The sequence below is a fragment of the Podarcis cretensis genome, assembly GCF_951804945.1.
Source record: "Podarcis cretensis genome assembly, chromosome: 2".
In the NCBI taxonomy this organism is placed as follows: Eukaryota; Metazoa; Chordata; class Lepidosauria; order Squamata; family Lacertidae; genus Podarcis; species Podarcis cretensis.
The window spans coordinates 31441638-31461733 of record NC_137171.1 but is presented as its reverse complement, the minus strand read 5'-3'; the positions used below and the strand labels follow the sequence as shown (position 1 = coordinate 31461733).

Below are 20096 nucleotides of genomic sequence, written 5' to 3'. Positions count from 1 at the left end.
GCTGGGTGTTGTAGTCCGTCCATGCCCCTTATCTCTATAGTAACAGCGTACGCATCTTTCCTTCCTCCACCACCTGCCTTTGGGCGTCTAGTTCAGCCGAGGCAATTGAACATTGTCGCCCCCCCCCGAGTGGCAAGCCTGGGGATTTAAAAGAAAAAATGTTACCAAAAAGGCACGCAGGCACCGCTCCGCCAGCAGTTGCGCTCCTGTTTAGACTCCTGACAGGCTGCAGTTAACCTGGCTGGGAGTATGTCTAATAATCTAATTGAACCCAGTAGCGTTTACTTCGAGGTAGGCATGCGTAGGGTGGCACTGAGAATCAATAATGGACTTTTTTGAATTCGCATTGTTTTTGCAGAGACAACTCCCCACCCCACCCCTAACTTCCCCAAATCCCATCAAGTCAGAAATCATGCCACCAATGGGACAAAGCATTCATCTGAGGCACGGATTATGGTGAGTGTTCATAATTTTTAAACAGCCTGTCCAAACGACTATAAAACCCTTACTGCATCAATGACCCCGGACCTGAGGGGACCCGTGCCCCGCATTTTAAAATGAACAAGAATTGCAGTCTCCTTGCATTGTTATTTCTTTTCATTTCTGCCCAGGTGCCTCACAGTCAGGCCGAGATAGAATCTGTATCTTTGTAGCCAGAGATAGAATCATAATATTGTTCACCTGCCCCATCACACATTCGCATTATGCGCAGCAGGACTTCAAACCTGTGATAAAATCTTGCACAGGTTTCAGTAATTACTTTTAAACCCATTGAAGTCAGTAGGAGGGAAATTTATTGTACCAGGGCCAAAGCTGATGTAAAGTTGCACTGTTGATGGGGTATGAGGCCATGGATGGATAAGACAGAGAGAGAATGGAATAAGTGGGCCTCCTGCAACTCCACAGAGTAAATAATTGAACAATTGCATGGGCTTTGTTTCAACTGGAGATGAGGTGAGGCTATGCATGTCACTGAAGTTTAATTACTCTGCTTTCTGTGATACTGGGGTATTAGTCCAGTCTCCTCCTTCAGTCAGCCCTCATATTCCTGGCTATGGCCTTCTCCTGGCCATGGCTGAGACACTGCCAGCGGGTAGTCTGCCAAATGGTTATTGGAAAACTATCCACAGGCTTGCCTCATCGCAGGATGAGCGGCTAGTTTGGCCCATTTTGCGAAAAAAAGATGTGTGTACGTATATGTTTAAAATGCTTCCCCAGCTGCTACCAGGAAGGAAGTCAGAGATATGAACTCTGTTGCTGGGAAGATTGGTCCAATCTCGCTTGTAGTGACAAGCCTTCACGGCAGAGCTGACCCCAACTCCCAGCGTAACTGCATAAAATGTGTTTTATGAGCTCCATAAACCTCCTCCTCTTTGTGGTTGACGCATGATGCCTTGTTCTTTGAGATCTATAGGCTGTTTGGAACCGGGACAAGATCAACACAATGCAAATGGATGTAGATCAGCTCTTCCCGCAGAATCCAGACTGCCCCTCTTATTTACCTGCTCTGCCCAGTTCCTTGGCTTGCCTCTCTGTACGGTAAGACCTCCCTGGGGTGGGTCAATGTTATTAACATACAACCACATATGTGTACATTGGGTACTTTTCTGTGTCTGCCTGCACCCTTGAAAAGCACACACTTTGGCACAAAGAATCACTCCTTGCTGCTCCTGCTCTCTTGCCCCCCTTGTACCATGGAGCCCTATAAAGTCAGTGAATGAACCATAAACAACCCATCCTACAGCTACATCTCACCCCGTGGCAAGGGCCAGATGTTAACAGTCATGCTTTATTTATTGCTTTTATTTCCTCCCAGTTCCAGTAAGTTGTCCTCCTGCCCAAGTGGCTCATGATTAGGCAGCAAGAGGCCTCTAATCTTGCCGATCTGATTTACTGTCACTGAGAATAGCCACTTCCCGTTACTGGGCCCAGGCTTGGGAACACAGTCAGCACTGCTGAACCACAAACCTATCCCGCCCTACTTGTACCTTCTTTCCTGGTAACTTCACCAGCCTGTAAATGTTGGCTGGGCAAGGCAAAGAGAAGGGCCTGGGGAGAAAAGGCGTGCTAGCACCTGGGTGAGTGGCAGTGAAAGGGGAGGGAGAGGGAGGGGAGGCTTAAAAAGGCAGGGGGTGACCAGTAAGGCAGTAAACTGCATATGATTACAGGCTCCAATACAAGGTGGGAAATGGCATATCCTCCAATATTTCTCCCGTGAAAATAGGGAGGTCCCAGTCAATATTGTTGTTGTTATTATTTACACCCCATCCATCTTACTGGGTTGCCCCAGCCACTCTGGGCGGCTTCCAACATATATAAAAACATATAACATATAATAAAACATTAAACATTAAACATTTAAAAACTTCCCTATACAGTACAGGGCTGCCTTCAGATGTCTTCTAAAGGTTGCACTTATCTTCTTGGCTTGGGGGTTGCACAACTCCATACCCTCCAACATTTCTCCAATGAAAATAGAGAAGTCCTAAGGCAGGGGTCTGCAACCTTTAAGACAAAAAGAGCCACTTGGACCCGTTTCCGAAGAAAAAAAACCTGGGAGCCGCAAAACCATTGCGACATTTAAAACAAATATATCTCCGGAGCCGCGATCTAACAGCGGGCGGGAAGGTGACGTCGGGACGGTGCGTGACTAACGCACGCACTGCCCCCATGTGACGTCACAGCTAGTACAGCGCCCGCCACAGTGGGGAGTGTCGGGGCATACAATGTGCCTCCTCCCCTTGCTAGTATCCGCCTGGGAGCCGCAGCAAAGGTGTAAAAGAGCCACATGTGGCTCCGGAGCCGAGGGTTGCAGACCCCTGTCCTAAGGGAAAGCAGGACATTCTGGGATCAAATCGGAAACCAGGACAGCTTCTGTAAGTCCAGGACTTTCCCTGGAAAATAGGGACACTTGGAGGGTCTGATATGGGGGGCAGGACAGGGTACAGGGTATGCTGGCAGCAGCACACAGTCCAGTCTCACTCACCACTTTCCAGCTGTTCCAAACCACCAGGGATGTGTACACACCATACATTTAAAGTTCATGACTTCCCCTGAAGAATTCTGGAAATTGTAGTTTGTTAAGGGTGCTGGAAATTGTAGCTTTGCGAGGGGTAAAGCTACATTTCCTAGGATTCTTATGGGGAAAGTCATGTGCTTTACAGGTATGGTGTGTACACAGCCTAAGTGTCTCCCATGCACTCATTAAATGCTTTTGGGAGTAAGCAAGGGTGCCTGAGGTCCTGCTCCCACTTTGCAACAGGAGAGAAGGGTGCCCATCAGGAACTCAACCCACATCTCTTCCTCCTGAACCAATCAGAACGAGAGCAAAGCCACACAGACCCTTGCGAAGGTGCAGAGGCTTTCTAGGGCCTGTCCACACATTCATTACAAGTCTTTCCGGGCAACAACCTATTTATTGAGCATTCGTCCTGATTTGATTGCAGGCCGATTAGATGATGCAGGCTAGTTAACGAGCATTCAATCTGATTTGTTTGTGAGGAAGTTAGATGATGTTGCATCAAAGCACGTGTTATTCTTCAGGTTCCTTATCGCAAAAGGTCTGATATTTTGGGGAAGTGGGTTTCTGTGCATGATTTCTCTATCAGCTATAATTGGGCAACCTGAATCTGCCAGTGTGAGATTGAATCCCACCCCCAAATAGTGACAGTCTGGACGTGCCCTAAATTAGTATAGGGATAGGGTAGGTGATGGCTTTTCCACTTTCTCTGGAGTAAACCTAGGACCAGAGGAACAAGAAGTACTTTGTACACTTTGTCTGGCTTTCTTGACAGATGTTATTGTGAGCTGACTGGCAGAACAAGGTCTTTCGTCTTGTGTTTGGACTCTTGTAGATTATAGCCCTTTCCAAATACATCCCAAATACATGTAGTGTAAGGTTTAGCGTGTCAGATTAGGGTTAAGGAAACACAGGTTCAAATTGTCATTCAGACATTCAGTTCACCAAGTGACCTTAGGGCTAATTATCCGTTCTTACTCTGGCCTACCTCACAAGGTTGTTGTAAGAATAAAATATAGGGTGAGTAATTTAGAGAACCGTGTACACTGCCCCAAGCTTAATGTAGGATTAAAAACATGCAAGAAAATCTAATTTTGCCTTTAAGGCGTAGGATAAAGCTGTGCTAAATATAATGAATGATTTTGTCTGAGGCTTCCCCCCAGTGTTTAAGATGTTACCTTCCTGGAAAGAACAACGTGCTTTGAAGTCTGGGTGTGTGCATGTGAATTCCATTTGTGTGTGTTTCCCACTTGTATTGTAGTAGATTGTTCACCCATGTTTTGTGATAAGGAAGTTGCAATTTCTGAGCAAAGTACATTATTTTTCTTCCGGGAAACACACAGTACAAAGGCTCCTATCTTCTGTAGATAGGAGGGTGTGTATTGAGATTGCACTGGTATCACACACACTGCACCTATTATGTGCAACTGGTGACAACACAATTTCTCACCTCTGCTCCTTTCCATTTAATTAGTTGCTCAGCCAAACCATGTTAAGAATCATTTTATTTTATTTTGGCATTTGGAGGCGAGAAGGAAGCATTCTTTCAATTAGGTCTCCTAAGGCACTCTCAGCCGTTAGATCATCTGGTGTTAAATTCGTGGAGGACAGATTTAGTGACGGCTGTAAGCCACGAAAGCTAAATGGAACCTCCTTGATCAGTGGCAGTGTACCTCTGGGCAGCAACTACTGGGGTGGGACAAACAACAGCTGATGACTTCATGTCTTGCTTGTGGGCTTCCCAAAAACATGTGGCTGAAACAGGATGCTGGGCTACCAAGGCACGCTCTGTCTTCCTGTGGGTGAACGTCCCAATGCTCCAGTGCTGAAGTGTGGCATAGAAGCGCGTCCTTGTTGCTATCATTATGGGAGCTTTTTATATATGGCCATTATGTGCACACTTAGAATTACAGAATCATAGACTTGTAGAGTTGGAAGGGACAATGAGGATGATCTAGTCCTGTTCCTTGCAATGCAGGTATCTTTCACCCTTATTCAAATGTACATGCCTCTATCTATCTATCTATCTATCTATCTAAACAGCGAACACCTACAGAGTTATATCCCCCAAAGGAAAAGCTTGTATTCTTCTTACATTGCAGTGTTGTGCGTAGGTGCTTCACAAAATGAATAGACATGTATTGTGGAATGGCTAAACTGGAGTTGAAACACACGTCCAGTGATTGTACAGAGAGGTCCTCAAACAAATTTCCTCGCGTAAATGCTCAAGGCTTAAATGTATTCTCAAATCCCTTGGTGCCAGGCTCAAAGGTTTCAGGAGCCAGCATAATATTTTAGGCAATACCCCTGTACACAGAGGGAAACATGGATCTTGGCTGTGGGGAAGGGCATTGTTGGATAATAAGGTGTAGAACCTGTGGTTCTCCAGTTGTTGCTGGACTACAGCTCCCATAATCCTTGACTACTGACCATATCGGCTGGGTCCGGTGGGAGATGGAGCCCAGCAACATCTGGAGGGCCACGGGTTCCATACACTGATATGTGTGTGTTGCTTATTGACTTGTAGAACTTGCTTGCAATACCACATAGTTTGTCAAAGGAGTCTTGTGTTGAAGAACCTGCTGAAACACCTGAGGAGCAGAGGAACAATCAGTTTCCTTAAAGGTTCTCTTCTGCATCCCATCATTCTGGCCAGTAGCATTAGGGTACTTCCAGACAAAAACACTACTACCGGTATATTGCAAAAACTGTACTGCTCATGCACACCCCTTTTTTGCGCACTGTTCACATGGTATCATCATCAAATGCCTGCACATACTTAAAAAACTACAACATTTAATCCAGATTTCTCCTTACCACAGAAAAGCGTTAAGCCATCTATAGGCATATCAGAATTTTCACAACCCAGTTCTGAAGAGCTGTTCTCTTAAGATTGCAACGCCTTGGAAACTGTAATTGCAATAAAGTACATATGCCAGGACTTACTTTCTTTCTTTCTTTCTTTCTTTCTTTCTTTCTTTCTTTCTTTGCAACACCTGTGCAACACCCCTTTTGTTAGAACAGTCGTATAGTAGTATGGCTAAATATCAGTCTTAAGGAAAACCTCTTTTTTAAAAAAAATGAAAAGGAAATGAATGTTCTCTCCTCCTTCAAAGTTTCCATTTTGTCCATAGTGAAATTAAATAGCTAGGGGCTGTTATTCCTGTGGCACTTCCTGTGGGGATTTACATTTTAATCTGTGTTTGCACAGATACAGAATCACCTGCAGGCTCATCCTGAACAGGAAAAGGTAGCAGAGGGTGGCAGAGGGCCTAGGAAGCATTGTGTGAAAACATTTCCTCAAGGATTGCCCACCTGTATAAGTAGGAAGCACTGGAATGACTAAGACCAGATAATGGGATGGATGATAGTGTCCCAATTGTTCCTACAGGGAAAAAATGGATCCGAATGACCGACTTGCAACCAGTGCCACCTGTTTGAAAGCATCCGTAGTCCCTGTTCCACGGAGCATGTAGTGGTTTGTTCTCTGAGGTGCGTCTCCCCAGAGTTACACCTAGCAGATGGGGTGTATTCTCAGTGTGTGCATGCATGTGTAACCTACGCTTCGTGGAAGAAGCCTTGCAGAAGCAATGATGGCCAGTAAACCTCGCTGCTGTGCTTGGCTGCAATCGGTTACAACATCGCACACCTCTGCCTGTGAACCAGAGGCAGTTCCTGGAACTGAGGCTTGGCAACACCAAAGTGAATCTTACATATAGCTTCAATTATTGATTAGGAGGAAGGCCTGCCCCCTCCCCAACACGCAGCGGGGGCACGCCAGGCACATAGCTTCTCCGGGATGTATTTATCACAGAAGGGAATGCTAAATCAATAAAGCAGAGCTTTGAAAAACAGCGGAGGCGCTCCACCGCCTTGCTGGAGGCTGAATCTCTTCTGTGCGTGTTGGGATTCTGGAGCAGGGAAATCCCCTGAGGAGTAACCCCACGCTCACCTCTCAGCTCTTCTGAAGAAGCAGGACAGAGCACAGGGTCCCAGAGCAGGCAAGGGGCAATAGAAATTAATCTTGGGGGCCCATGCAGCTTTGGTGAAGCTTCAAATTATTCATGGCTCAGACCTGAAACTCCAAACATGCACACAGAAGAGGCCTGCTGGTTTCAGAGGCAGACCCAGCTGTGCACCACCCCACTCCCCAAGCTAGGAAAACCACAAACACAAAGCCTTGTCAGTTTTACCAGAAATCAGAGACGGGAGAAAGTGAATGAAATGTCACTGGGCCAGGGCTAGAATACAGTCACACCTCGGATTACAGATGCTTCAAGTTGCATGTTTTCGGGTTGTGCACCACGTCGAACCCGGAAGTACCAGAATCGATTACTTCTGGGTTTCGGCGCTCGCGCATGCACAAAAACACTAAATTGCGCTTTGCACATGCGCAGAAGCACCGAATTGCAACCCGTGTGTGCGCAGACGCAGTGCTGCGGGTTGCGAACGCTGCGGGTTGCGAACGTGCCTCCTGCACGGATCACGTTTGCAACCTGAGCGTCCACTGTAATATCTATGGGACTGTATCTTGATTCTGTTGCAAGACAGAATGAGCTCACACAAAGTTACTGGAATGAGCTACTGCAAAGCAGGAAAAGCCTCTGTACACACTCCCATTTGTTCTCACTGCGCTCCCACTGATGGTTTGGGAAATGGTGTACACACAACCTTTGCCACAATCCATATCTTGCCTGTATTTATCTTGTTGTTTCTCATGAAACACACCGTTTTGATGTGTTTTCTCGCAAACCAGCTATGCTGTGAAATGAGAAAAATAATGACCAAGCTTTGTTTGAAGCTGATAATTCACAGAAATTGAAACGAGAAAGATTCTCTCATGATTTTTCTCCCCTTTTAATGCACTTCTGATTTCGGCCAAAGTTTTTTTTTTTTTATCACAGCCAAATCAGCCTATGACTTAAAACCCACTAACAGACGCAGCTTACATAGGATGTGCACATGTAGTGGATTGAAGCAATAAAATGGACTATCTATCACGTCAGTCTGTGGATTGGGGACACCATTATTCACCACTCTTCCCTTGATTTAGAATTTCCTGAAAGGAAAAAACTAGAAAAGCAAATGAAAAACGTCCTTGCAATTTGCTTTCCCACTAATGGTGGGGAGGGGAGGGGAGAGAGAGCTTTTCTTGCAAATAGTGGACACTAGCTTGGAGTAGTCCAGCACATTCTGTCACCTTGGGGTTCCTCCCTCTCACTCCTACCTCACTTACTGGCATGTGGGGGGAAATCCAGCCTCAGAGCCCAGCAAATTCTGCCTTCATGTTCTCTCTGCAATCTTTTTTAGCCTCTATTTATTGTCACACATATACAGATCCCACCACAAGTTAACTGGATTAAGACACAGCTCCTTCCTTCATCACAAACTGCGGTGAGGGTATGTATAAATCTCAGACTCCACCTAGGTTTACATCCTCTCTTGTGGGCTGAGCGTTGCCAGCAAAACACTTGCACTGTACTAGTATTGAAACGAGTGGCTCATTTGAACTACCACCAGTCGTAGAATCATAGAATCGTAGAGTTGGACGGGATCCCAAGGGTAATCTAGTCCAGCTCTCTGCAATGCAGGAATCTCAGCAAAAGCATTCGCGGCAGATGGCCATCCAAACTCTGCTTAAAAACCTCCAAGGGAGGAGAGTCCACAACCTCCAGAGGGAGACTGTTCCACAGTCGAACAGCTCTTACTGTCACAAAGTTCTTCCTGTTTAATCAGAATCTCCTTTCTTGTAACTTGAAGACATTGGTTCAAACCCTACCCTACAGAGCAGGAGAAAACATTCTTCAGCCCCCTCTCCCACCACAACCTATTTACTGAGCATTGATCCTGATTGCCTTGCACAATGCTTATCCAGAGGTTAGATTTATCCCGTCTTTCTTAAGTATTTGTTCAGATTTGTTTGTCATACGACGATGAGCATTCATCCTGATTTTCCTGCAGTGTTCACATGTCCCCCTGTTAATAATTTGTTCATCTCACACTTTTCAGTTCATTTCCCTTTCTTCCCAGCCGCAAAAAGTTGGGTTTGTTGTGTTTGGACAGCACAGCCCTTTCATTCAATTTAAATGCACAAGCCCAAAGTTCCAGTGTGTGCCTAGAATCCCTCTGACAAAATACCGAAGTCTTTCCCAAATTGCCTCTAGCACAGCAGTAGGCAGTTGCTATGCACTTACAGGTTGTGCAGTAACTAACTGTTAGAAAGGCAAACGAAAAACCCTACTCTATTTTGCATATTGTTTTCCCCCTTGCTGCAGCAGGACAAGCAGCAGTAGGCCTGTTTCTCTTATCCTCTAGCAAGGTGTGAAGTGCTGTGTGTTACGGAGGAGGACTCTGGAGACCTCAGAATCTCTCTTCAGACAGTCAACTTGAATGTTGAGTTTCTGGTCCTGTGGGAGGTTGATAGCCACCTATCAGGGTGGCTTCACAAAGCAGTCTTGGGAAATTAAGGACAAACACCCCCTGCTTTTCTCAAAAAAATATGTAAATTTGGCTGGTGGGAGGAAATATTTAACTCTTCCTGTTCTCATTGATTATTATTTTTTAAAAATATTTATATACCACCTTTTCCTCCAAGGAGCTCAAGAACGGGCACACAGTCTTCCTCTCCCCACTTTATCTTGACAACAACCCTGTGAGGTAGGTTTGGCCAAGAGACAGTGACTGGCCCAAGGTCACCCACTGAGCTTCGTGACTGAGTAGGGATTTGAACCCTGATCTCCCAGGTTCCAGTCCACCTCTCTACTGTAACTGTTACACCACACTGGCTCTCTGTATCTCCTGGGTCATTTCTCCCTCTATATCTCCCTTTTAATTTACTGGGTTCTTTTGGTTGTTGTTGTTACTCTCCCTCCCCTCTTAAGGCTGTAGAAGAATGCATGACTCATTGCTGGATAGCAACGGACCTGGCTTTTTCTTAATGTTGTATATTAGGAACTGAATGATTTACCAGATGCACTCTGCACGAGAAATTGTAGGCAAGGTGGACTTCTCCTTGTCCTCCAGTCCTGGAACATTTGGCACTGATGTATCTTGATGCTTCTTATACTCTGTTTGTGACTCACAATGATTCAGTTTTATTATAGGCTAAAATCCTTTCTTTTGCAAGCCGGCAGATAACTCATGAAAGAGGTACAAATCTTTGTGAAATGGATCTCAGTTGGTTATGCACAGACTTCTTCCCTGGCCCTTCTCCTTCCTTGCCATTGTTGGGAGCTTTGCTTCTTTCCATATTGTCACAAACTGGCATGAGAGCAGGCTGGGGATGGAGAAGGAGAGGTTGGTGTAGGAAGTATTCATGGGACAGTGGAGGGTGGTGAGGGGATGGAGGTCAATGCACAGGAACCAGAGCAGCAGGACCCATGCTCTAGGACAGGGGTCAGCAAACTTTTTCAGCAGGGGGCCAGTCCATTGTTCCTCAGACCTTGTGGGAGGCCATGCTATATTTGGGGGGTGGGGGGGAGAGAACGAATTCCTATGCCCCACAAATAACCCAGAGATGCATTGTAAATAAAAGCACACATTCTACTCATGTAAAAACACCAGGCAGGCCCCACAAATAACCCAGAGGTGCATTTTAAACAAAAGGACACATTCTACTCATGTAAAAACACCCTGATTCCTGGACCGTCTGCAGGCCGGATTGAGAAGGCAATTGGGCCGGATCCAGCCCCCAGGCCTTAGTTATCCTATTCATGCTCTAGGAGGCTGAGGCTGTTTCCTTATGAGTGAACTTACTGCCTAGTAAATGCTACTACTCTTCTATCCCAACTTGAGTTCTTCCCATCTTCCCCTTCCCCCACTACAATCCATCTAATTTATCAGAATACACACAGAGAGGCATATTTTGCATAGATTAAGAAATATATATACTGGTATATATAAACCCAGCCTACGATCATGGCATTAAGAAACCTGTGTCTATGGGGAAATATGGAGGGATGCATGATAGCAATAAAACAAACATGAAATGAAATGATGTGCTAGTTTGGGCACAACCTTAAGACACTGGTTATTCCTCCCTCCTATAGCAAATGATATTTTACCCTCTGTGGTTTCCTGTCCTGCAAAGATGTTTGACTGCACCCATTTGAATGGGTGGCTCGAGCTCTATCCAGATTCTGGATCTCACCCCAAAAGGGGGTAGAATCAGCACACCACCTGTTACCCACTCCTCCTCCTTTGCTCCTAAGAGATTGAGCTACTGAGATAGCAGGTTGCACAACCTACTCCTGCAATTTCAGGTTAATAATGCAACCTGTTAGAATGGAAGCCATTCCAGGTCCACAGTGTGGATTGGGGTTGTTGTTGTTGTTTAGTCGTTTAGTCGTATCCGACTCTTCGTGACCCCATGAACCAGAGCACGCCAGGCACTCCTGTCTTCCACTGCCTGTTGTCTTTGTCCATGAGGGATACTGGTGTGGCTTGCCGGTTCCTGCTCCAGTGGACTGGGATACATACATGTAAGCTCACAAGCAAGCAGAAGCCACTGCCTGCCTCCCAGAGTTGCCCTCTCTTGGAAATCACACTGATGCAGCATATGCCTGGTTCGGGGTGGGGTGGGGGATAGGAGCACTTTAAATCTGAGTAAAGGAGGTTCTGGCAGCTATTATTGAAATTCAAAATAAGCTGGGGTGTGCACATCCACAACTGCCCCCAAAGGCTGCCTAGCCAATCGGCTCAGCTCTCTTGATATCAACTTAGATATTTTATCTGCCCGCAATTTGCAGCACTGAGGACAGGCATTTGTATGTTAGGTATGTGACTGGGAAAATTGGGAAAGTGGGTGAAATCTTCCTGAGATAAAGCTGGAATGTGATGCTTTTGCATTTCATCCAAGCTCGTGCTTGCATAATGTTGCTTCAGGGAAGGAGTGATCTGCCTCCAAGTATATTTTAGGTGGAGGGGCTTGTCTCTGGAAGCTGTGAAGTGATGCTCAAAGAGTGCCCTTTCCTCCCCTCTGATTAATCACCATAGCCAGATCCTAGCCGTCTTGGCTTTCCTATCCCGCCTCTTTGCTTAGACATCGAGCATTGCATTTTTCCAAGGCTGGGCAGTTTTCCGTCCTGATGTTTTTGATGAATCTGATCCGCAATAGTATGCCACCGGCTAACCTGTTCATGTGCCATTGCCGTTGCCATGGCAACCCCCTCCCACCTGCCACAACAACTTTTCCAGTAAAACCCCTGCAGAAATCTGGGCTTCCCGACAGACCCGCCCCCTGGCTGCATACTGGATGGTGGTGATGGGGGAGAGGAAGAGGATTTGTTGTTTGCTGCCTTAACCCTTTGCAGGCTGAGGTAAAGAAATGAGGTGGTTTGATCAGCTTGTGGGTATTTAGATGATAATCCAGGAATACCAGCACTGAGCATTCATCTGGCTAAGGGGAGAAATACAGTCTCCTCAGCTGCCTTTGACTCCAGGTCTAGGATAGCCACCCTCAAGCCTCTCAGGCCTGTTTTAATCAGTTCCATTTTCCTGGCTCACCACCCGCAGTTTTCTGGTTTGCAAAAATTAAGAATGGTGCAGATGAGTGTAAATGCAAATATAAAAGTTTAGGTAAATTGGTAAACAACCAGTGTGGTTGTTGACTTCTCGGGAACAGAACAAACAAACTGTATTTACTGGGAGAACATTTCCCCAGTAAAAAGAAATGAATAGTAAGTTTTTCAGGAGACAAAACCTCCTTCAATAATTTTCTTTCCAGTCAGTGGCATAGCGTGGGGGGTGCAGGGGGTGCGGCCGCACTGGGCGCAACATCTGGGGGGGGCGCGCGCTGGGGGCGTGCTAAAATCCACGGGTTAGGGGGCGCAAATTACTTGCCTTGCCCCGGATGCTGACAACCCACGCTACGCCACTGTTTCCAGTTCAAAGGCCTGGTGGACAATGGGGCTTCATCAATCACACCACCATTATAAAGTTGCAGGGTCAGGATGAGCTGATTTCTGTCTTTACTACAGCAGCCCAGTTCTGTATCGTAGCTAGTAGTCTTAGATATGCCAAACCATATCTAAGTTTAGCAAGAGGAATGACGTGCAAGTGACAAATAAGCTGCTTGTGGTAGGGGAAAGCTTTTGATCCAGTTGTATACACTGCAATATTTCCCTTGAAGGAAACCAGTACACCGAGTGAATGGGGACGTTGTGGTGGGAGGAACGGTGCCAAAAGACGGAAGCATCTCGAGCTGCTGTCGAAGTTCTTTCTCCAAAGACTGCCTCTTGCTGTGTCTTGTCCGGTCTAGGGGACCAGTCAGAGGCAGGAGGAGGAACTGAAGTCCCTAAGTGGGATCATGCCCATACGCTTCCGTGTCAAAAGGCTGGTGCTGTGTCAGGGAAATCACTATACGTTATGGGACAAGGATGTAAATCTAGGCAGGTAGCTTGGTTCAGCATTAAGAGAAGGGGTTGACAGTCCCCAGCTCTGTTTTCGGAAAGAGGGGTGGTATGTTGGTAGAAAAAGAGGGGGAGGATTTCTGGAGGGAACTATTGGGAGTGTCCATGGACCACTGGTACCAAACTATGTGGGAAACCATCCTAGTAGAAAAACTATCATGGGGACAAACAAAGGAGGATGCTTTCACCCCAGTGTGGATCCCCTTTATTACATATGCAGGCCAACAAGACAATAACCGCCCCCTAACCCCCGCCAACATATAAATCAATATGGCTAACTTAACCCAGCAACAACAACACCTCTCTCACACACAATCAAAACACACTGCAACAAATCAACCACAACCAACCATGTCCTGGGCCCTCTGATCTCTCACTACACAAGCAAAAATAAGACACCTATCCACACTGACAAAAAACTCCACTCATACTCTGTAAAGAACAATAGTTTACTGCAGGGGTCAGCAAACGTTTTCAGCACGGGGCCGGTCCACTGTCCTTCAGACCTTGTGGGGGGCTGGACTATATTTTTTTGGGGGGGGTGAACGAATTTCTATACCCCACAAATAACTCAGAGATGCATTTTAAATAAAAGCACACATTCTACTCATGTAAAAACACGCTGATTCCCGGACCATCCGCGGGCCAGATTTAGAAGGCGATTGGGCTGGATCTGGCCCTCGGGCCTTAGTTTGCCTACCCATGGTTTACTGCCTCCTTCCCCTCCTTTTCCATACCCTTTCTTAATTTTCTTCCCCTCTCTCTTCCTGCTTCTCTTTCCCCCGCAACCCTACATTGCCTACAACAAAAATGTCTCAAATTGACCATAACTGACCTGCATGAAAGATTCTGTGATTTGAAAACAGAGGGGGAAAACACAGGGGGAGGATTGGGTAGGCAGGGTTGCCCTGGGATCTGTCACAGTGAGCTATTCCAATGCATTTGCTCCAGAGAGACCGCTTACCAAAGCAAGCAAAAAAAGAGCCACAGTCTTCTAAAACCCAGGCCACCCCCCCACCCCATGCTCTGGACTCCCACCTTCTCTTGTGCAATGTCCCTACAGGAAACATCCCTGCCTTCCTCTTCCACCTAGAGCCAATGATGGTCAGAGATGTAAAGTGCTTTAATTGTTTTCTCTGCGGCCCTGGGATGAATAATTGAGAGGCCTTTGAGGAGAATTAATTAAAGCTGTTATTGACAGTAAATGGCTTTTCCTAAGATGATGGAATAAATTACAGAGCTTGTGGGGGAGGAAGAGAAGCTCTATTATGTAAGCTGCTCAGGCCCATGAAATGGGAGTGGGATGGCCTAGCACACGCAGGGCCTTTAAGGAAGGACAATTGCTTCCTGCTGCTTGTGTGCTGGTCAGCCCCAGAATGCAAAAGAAATGCCTCGTAGTGAGAACAGCAGTGACAACTTGGGACACTTGAGTGTTCAGCTAGGAACAGTTGTTGCAAAATGAAATATACTCAGAGTCGAGAGTGGATTTCATGCTCTATTCAGCTCATAGTGATGAGGAGGAATGGAAGTTCCCCCAGAATGTTTGCCTTATATACATTATTTACACAATGGGCCCCACGTGATTGGCTAATTCCGTGATTCTCCTGTAGGCCAATCAGGCTGCAGATTCCCTTCCACCTGGAGCTGGATTGGGTGGCTCCTGTAGACCAATCAGACTGCTGTATTCTAGATCCTATTGTTCTAGGTCCAATCAGACTTCTGCATTCTGAATCCTATTGTTCTAGGACCAATCAGACTTCTGCCTTTTGGATCCTATTCAACTCAGTACATAACACAAAACTAGCCAGAAAATGTAAGGGATGGGGCAGTACAAAAGAACCACACAGCTTTTGGGTCCCGTTCACTCCAGAGACCTTTAGACATTGAGGCAATGTCCTTGAAAGCAATGTGTTTATTTCTTCACTGAAACTAAGTGCTGCAAAACACGGTAAGTCACAGGTCAATCTCACTGGGTGCAAAACATCTCTTTGGTTCACTAATGTTTTGGTCTATCAGTGTTTCTATTTTGCCACTTTGGGCATGATGTGAATTGCTCTCTTCGAGTCCCTGCCTGGATTATCTGTTGTGGGTGTCCGGGGCATTTGGTCTACACGATTTTCAAGGCCTTTTTGTGGTAGTGGCCCAAAGGGCCACAATAAATGTGATAATGTGTACCCCTGTAAATCCTTGAGTGTGCTTCTAATATAGAAGTTATGGTAGCCTGTTACTTTATGAAACTGATGTTTTTGCAAGTTGCCGCCCCCCATTGGGGCAGAAGTACAGCTAATATGTGAATCACAAATATATAGCTCAGAGCTAGAACATAAGTTGCTACATGGTGCAAATGGCTACACGTAACACAGGTTCCCAACATCCACACTAACACAATGTAACAGAACACGGTGGGAATTAGAACTTAATCAGCAGAAATTGCTAGTGCTTATTGCGTATGTGAGGGACGCAGGTGGCGCTGTGGGTAAAAGCCTCAGTGCCTAGGGCTTGCCGATCAAAAGGTCGGCGGTTCGAATCCCTGCGGCGGGGTGCGCTCCCGTCGTTCGGTCCCAGCGCCTGCCAACCTAGCAGTTCGAAAGCACCCCCGGGTGCAAGTAGATAAATAGGGACCGCTTACAAGCGGGAAGGTAAACGGCGTTTCCGTGTGCGGCTCTGGCTCTGGCTTTGGCTCTGGCCAGAGCAGCGATGTCACGCTGGCCACGTGACCCGGAAGTGTCTCCGGACAGCGCTGGCCCCCGGCCTCTTGAGTGAGATGGGCGCACCAACCCCAGAGTCTGGCAAGACTGGCCCTTACGGGCAGGGGTACCTTTACCTATTGCGTATGTGTATTAAACATGAAATGAGGTAATGATATATATGATGGGTGAAAATAGAAATGCTTTCTTTGAAACTTTATAATACCACTGCCTGGACCACTGGACAGGGTTGCATTTTTGCGGAACGATCCGACTGTAACCTATTGGTTTGCAACAAAACAACGTTGGACTCCTAACTCCTCACGTTTCTGAGTTTTATTGGCATAAACTCAGGAGATAAGCCATTTTGGCTTACAACATTTCCAGTTCTGTACTTTTATGCATTGTTGTAGGCCAACTGACATGCTGGTGATGATTTATAAACCTCCTGGCATAAATAAACTACAAACTGATCCCTTCCTTATAGAACAGGAGCTTCTGGAGTATAATGCACCATCTCTGTCAACTCCCTGTTTCTTGATAGTTCACTAAGAACTTAAGGTTTGGAACTGATATTGGCAAGCATTTCACTTTTATACTCTCTAAAAGTAGACATGTGTTTCTGTGTGAGTCCATGTTCTGGAGATGCTTCCTGACTGGCAGGAGGCACGCCCATAAGTATAACTCATAGAGAGGCACAACAGACAATCTCTTCTTGATGCAGAAAATTCTGCTGCATCCCTACATCAGGTAAGATTGCTACAGTCAATCCTAGTCAGAGTATACAGGGGGCAGAATTATTTTTCTCAAAGGGAAGAGAACTGGAAATTTGTGTGGTCCGTGAAAAATTCTAAGGCAGTGACTACAGACTGAGCAGGTAACACTGTGGGAGTATAGAAACGTGTGTTTAAAAGTATTATGCACTTTAACTGAGAAAGTCTTCAATATTAGGTAGCTCAAATAGCCAAGTAGCTAGTCTTAGAAGCTGATGGGAATTGTTTTCTGAGGTAAAGTCTAATACTGGGCTCTCCCCCCCCACACACACACACCGGCAGTTCTTGAGCTACTGTTATGCTCATTTCTTTCCCACACACTAGCAGAAAATGGGGTTTTTCTCTTGTTCCACAGGTTTGCCAAGAAAGGCTTGTGCTTCTCAGTAAAGGTAAAGGTAAAGGTACCCCTGCCCGTACGGGCCAGTCTTGACAGACTCTGGGGTTGTGCGCCCATCTCACTTAAGAGGCCAGGGGCCAGCGCTGTCCGGAGACACTTCCGGGTCACGTGGCCAGCGTGACATCGCTGCTCTGGCGAGCCAGAGCCGCACACGGAAACGCCGTTTACCTTCCTGCTGGTAAGCGGTCCCTATTTATCTACTTGCACCTGGAGGTGCTTTCGAACTGCTAGGTTGGCAGGCGCTGGGACCGAGCAGCGGGAGTGCACCCCGCCGCAGGGATTCGAACCGCCGACCTTTCGATCGGCAAGCCCTAGGCGCTGAGGCTTTAACCCACAGCGCCACCTGCGTCCCATTGTGTTTCTCAGTAGAGTATAACAAACAGCGCTTGTTACGGAGCCTGAGGCCTGGTGCTTCTTGCCAGTGATCTGACTGTTCCATTTGATCGATGAAAGCAGCTTTTCTGAGAAACAAATATCAGAGCTTCTCAAGGGGCATTATTACAGCATGGTCACATCCTCCTCCCCTTCACTCCTTACGCCCCTGTTCTTGGCTTTTGCTAGATAACAAAAGCCTTTAAATGCTTTGTGCTACTCAGTGATAGCAGAGGTCTTCAACTGGTTTAATTGGAAATAATGTCACTGAAGAAACCTATACAGTGGTACCTCGGGTTAAGTACTTAATTCGTTCCGGAGGTCCATTCTTAACCTGAAACTGTTCTTAACCTGAAGACCACTTTAGCTAATGGGGCCTCCTGCTGCTGCCGCGCCGCTAGAGCACAATTTCTGTTCTCATCCTGAAGCAAAGTTCTTAACCTGAGGTACTATTTCTGGGGGAGCGGAGTCTGTAACCTGAAGCGTATGTAACCTGAGGTACCACTGTACACTGCTCTATATATTCTCAGCACTCTATATACTCTCAGCACCTTAGCAACAAACTAAAAAATCAAAGCGGTTTTGAAACGTTCAAATCGACACTTGGCATGCCACGGTCCGTTTAGTTCTTAGTTCGCTCAGAGTTGTCATGGAAGGAACTGAACTTCTGCATGTTCTGATCTAGTCAGGACAGGGACTGTGTGCACATTGAAAGCACATTCCTTCCCTCAGGGAATCCTGGGAACCAGAGCTCACCCCTCATGGAGCAACAATTCCCGGTACCCTTAGCAAACTACAGTTCCCAAGGTTCTCTGCAGGAGTGGGGTGGGGAGTCTTGTGCTTTCTATGTTCGCCGTGTACACAGATAACTGTTTTCTTAGGAAGCTCCAGGCTTGAGATGGGCCTGCCCCTTCCACACAGCAACCATCCCTGTAGGAAAGACGCAAGCAGCCCAGATTGTCCCCCGATCTTCTCGTCCCACTTCAGCGTCTCACCGGCCTCAGAAGCTTCTCCCATTCTCCCCGGTGCTGTTCGGAGGCCCAGGCTTGGAATGTGAGGGGAACGGCCACACATCTCTACCGAGCCCAGACAAGGATTTCCTTTCTTGCTGGCCAGGCTGTTTGTCTTGTTCTTTTGCCAGCCATTAATGAGCTCTGACAGGCCCAGCCATCGGTTTCCTATAAATCAGCCCGGTGTTAATGGGTAGGGAGCACAGCCTACAAAGCCCCTTGCTGGTAATTGCTTTGAAAATGAAGCAGCTGAGTCAGGAGGTTGAACCCCTGAGAGAAAACACCCATGGAAAGGGGTTTTCTGTTCTATGGGGGCCACCTGAGTATGGGGGTCCTGTGGAGGCAACAGGCAAAGAAGGATGGGGGAGCGAGTGCGATTCTTACCCCCACAAAGCTCCTTGCACCATTTCTGCTTTTTAGTTTTCATTGAGTGCCAGCAGGGCGCATGGTGCGCAGTGATGCTGTGAAAAAAAAGGGAGGGCATTTCTCTGGAATGTGGTAGTCGAGAGTTCCGCTCTCGCACCTCACAGCCGAAGTTGTAATCCTACAGTAAGCCTGGCCTAGGCCAAACATTTAGGCTCCGAAAGCCAAACAAAAGCTGCGGGAGAGCAGCTGGCAGCAGCCACGGCTACATTAAATCCACATCATCCCCAAGGCAAGTCACCACGAGTTGATCCCGCGAGGCCAATCCTTGGAGCCAGCATCTGGTAAAGAGGAGGGGGAGCTGTCTTTTCCTGGAAATGGGTCTACAGGGAACTTGCCAAACCTCCTAGATTCCAGTAAGGGCAAATAAGTGAAGTGACTTTTTTTTCCTTTCCGAAAGGCGACATGCTTCAAATGCATCTCAGCTACACGTTCACATCAGCCCCATTTTGAGCACATTCCTCTTCCACCATCCTTTACTTTGCCCCACTCTTTAGCCTAGTCTCTCTGTCAAGGGATAGTTACAGATAGGCAGCCACGTTGGTCTGCCATAGTTGAAACAAAATAATTTCTCCCCCTTCCAGTAGCACCTTAGAGACCAACTAAGTTTGTTATTGGTATGAGCTTTCATGTGCATGCACACTTCTTCAGATACACTGAAACAGAAGTCACCAGATCCTTATATATAGTGAGAGGGTGGGGAGGGGTGTAACTCAGAAGGGTGGTGGGAATGCCCCTTCCGATCTTCAGGAGGAGGGGGGGTTGTGGGATCACGACCCCGCCCACACTCACTCTGCGAGGCTGGCGTCAGCCTCGCAGGAGACAGGGATTCACCCAATTAGCATACCCTGTGGCGCCAGCCAATTGGCTGGCGGCAGGGGCGGGCCTTCCTAGGGCCACTTAAGGTCAGGGCAGCCCCTGGCTCGCCCCCTTTCTTCCCTGGAGACGACGCAGTTTCCCACCCACCCGCCCTTTAGGTTTTGCCACTGACCTTGCTATGGGCTTC

The 20096-nt window shown here is 47.0% G+C and overlaps 1 protein-coding gene across 1 annotated transcript in view; it reads left to right on the top strand.

The window, feature by feature from the left end:
* The first annotated feature begins 241 nt into the window (after nucleotides 1-241).
* Nucleotides 242-20096, top strand: part of PGS1 (phosphatidylglycerophosphate synthase 1) — a 126711-nt gene continuing 106856 nt past the window's right edge. The window contains exons 1-2 of the mRNA XM_079965482.1: nucleotides 242-456; nucleotides 1415-1539. Of these exons, the coding sequence (XP_079821608.1) occupies nucleotides 454-456; nucleotides 1415-1539 (128 nt within the window). The 5' untranslated portion in view covers nucleotides 242-453. The remainder of the gene's footprint in view (nucleotides 457-1414; nucleotides 1540-20096) is intronic.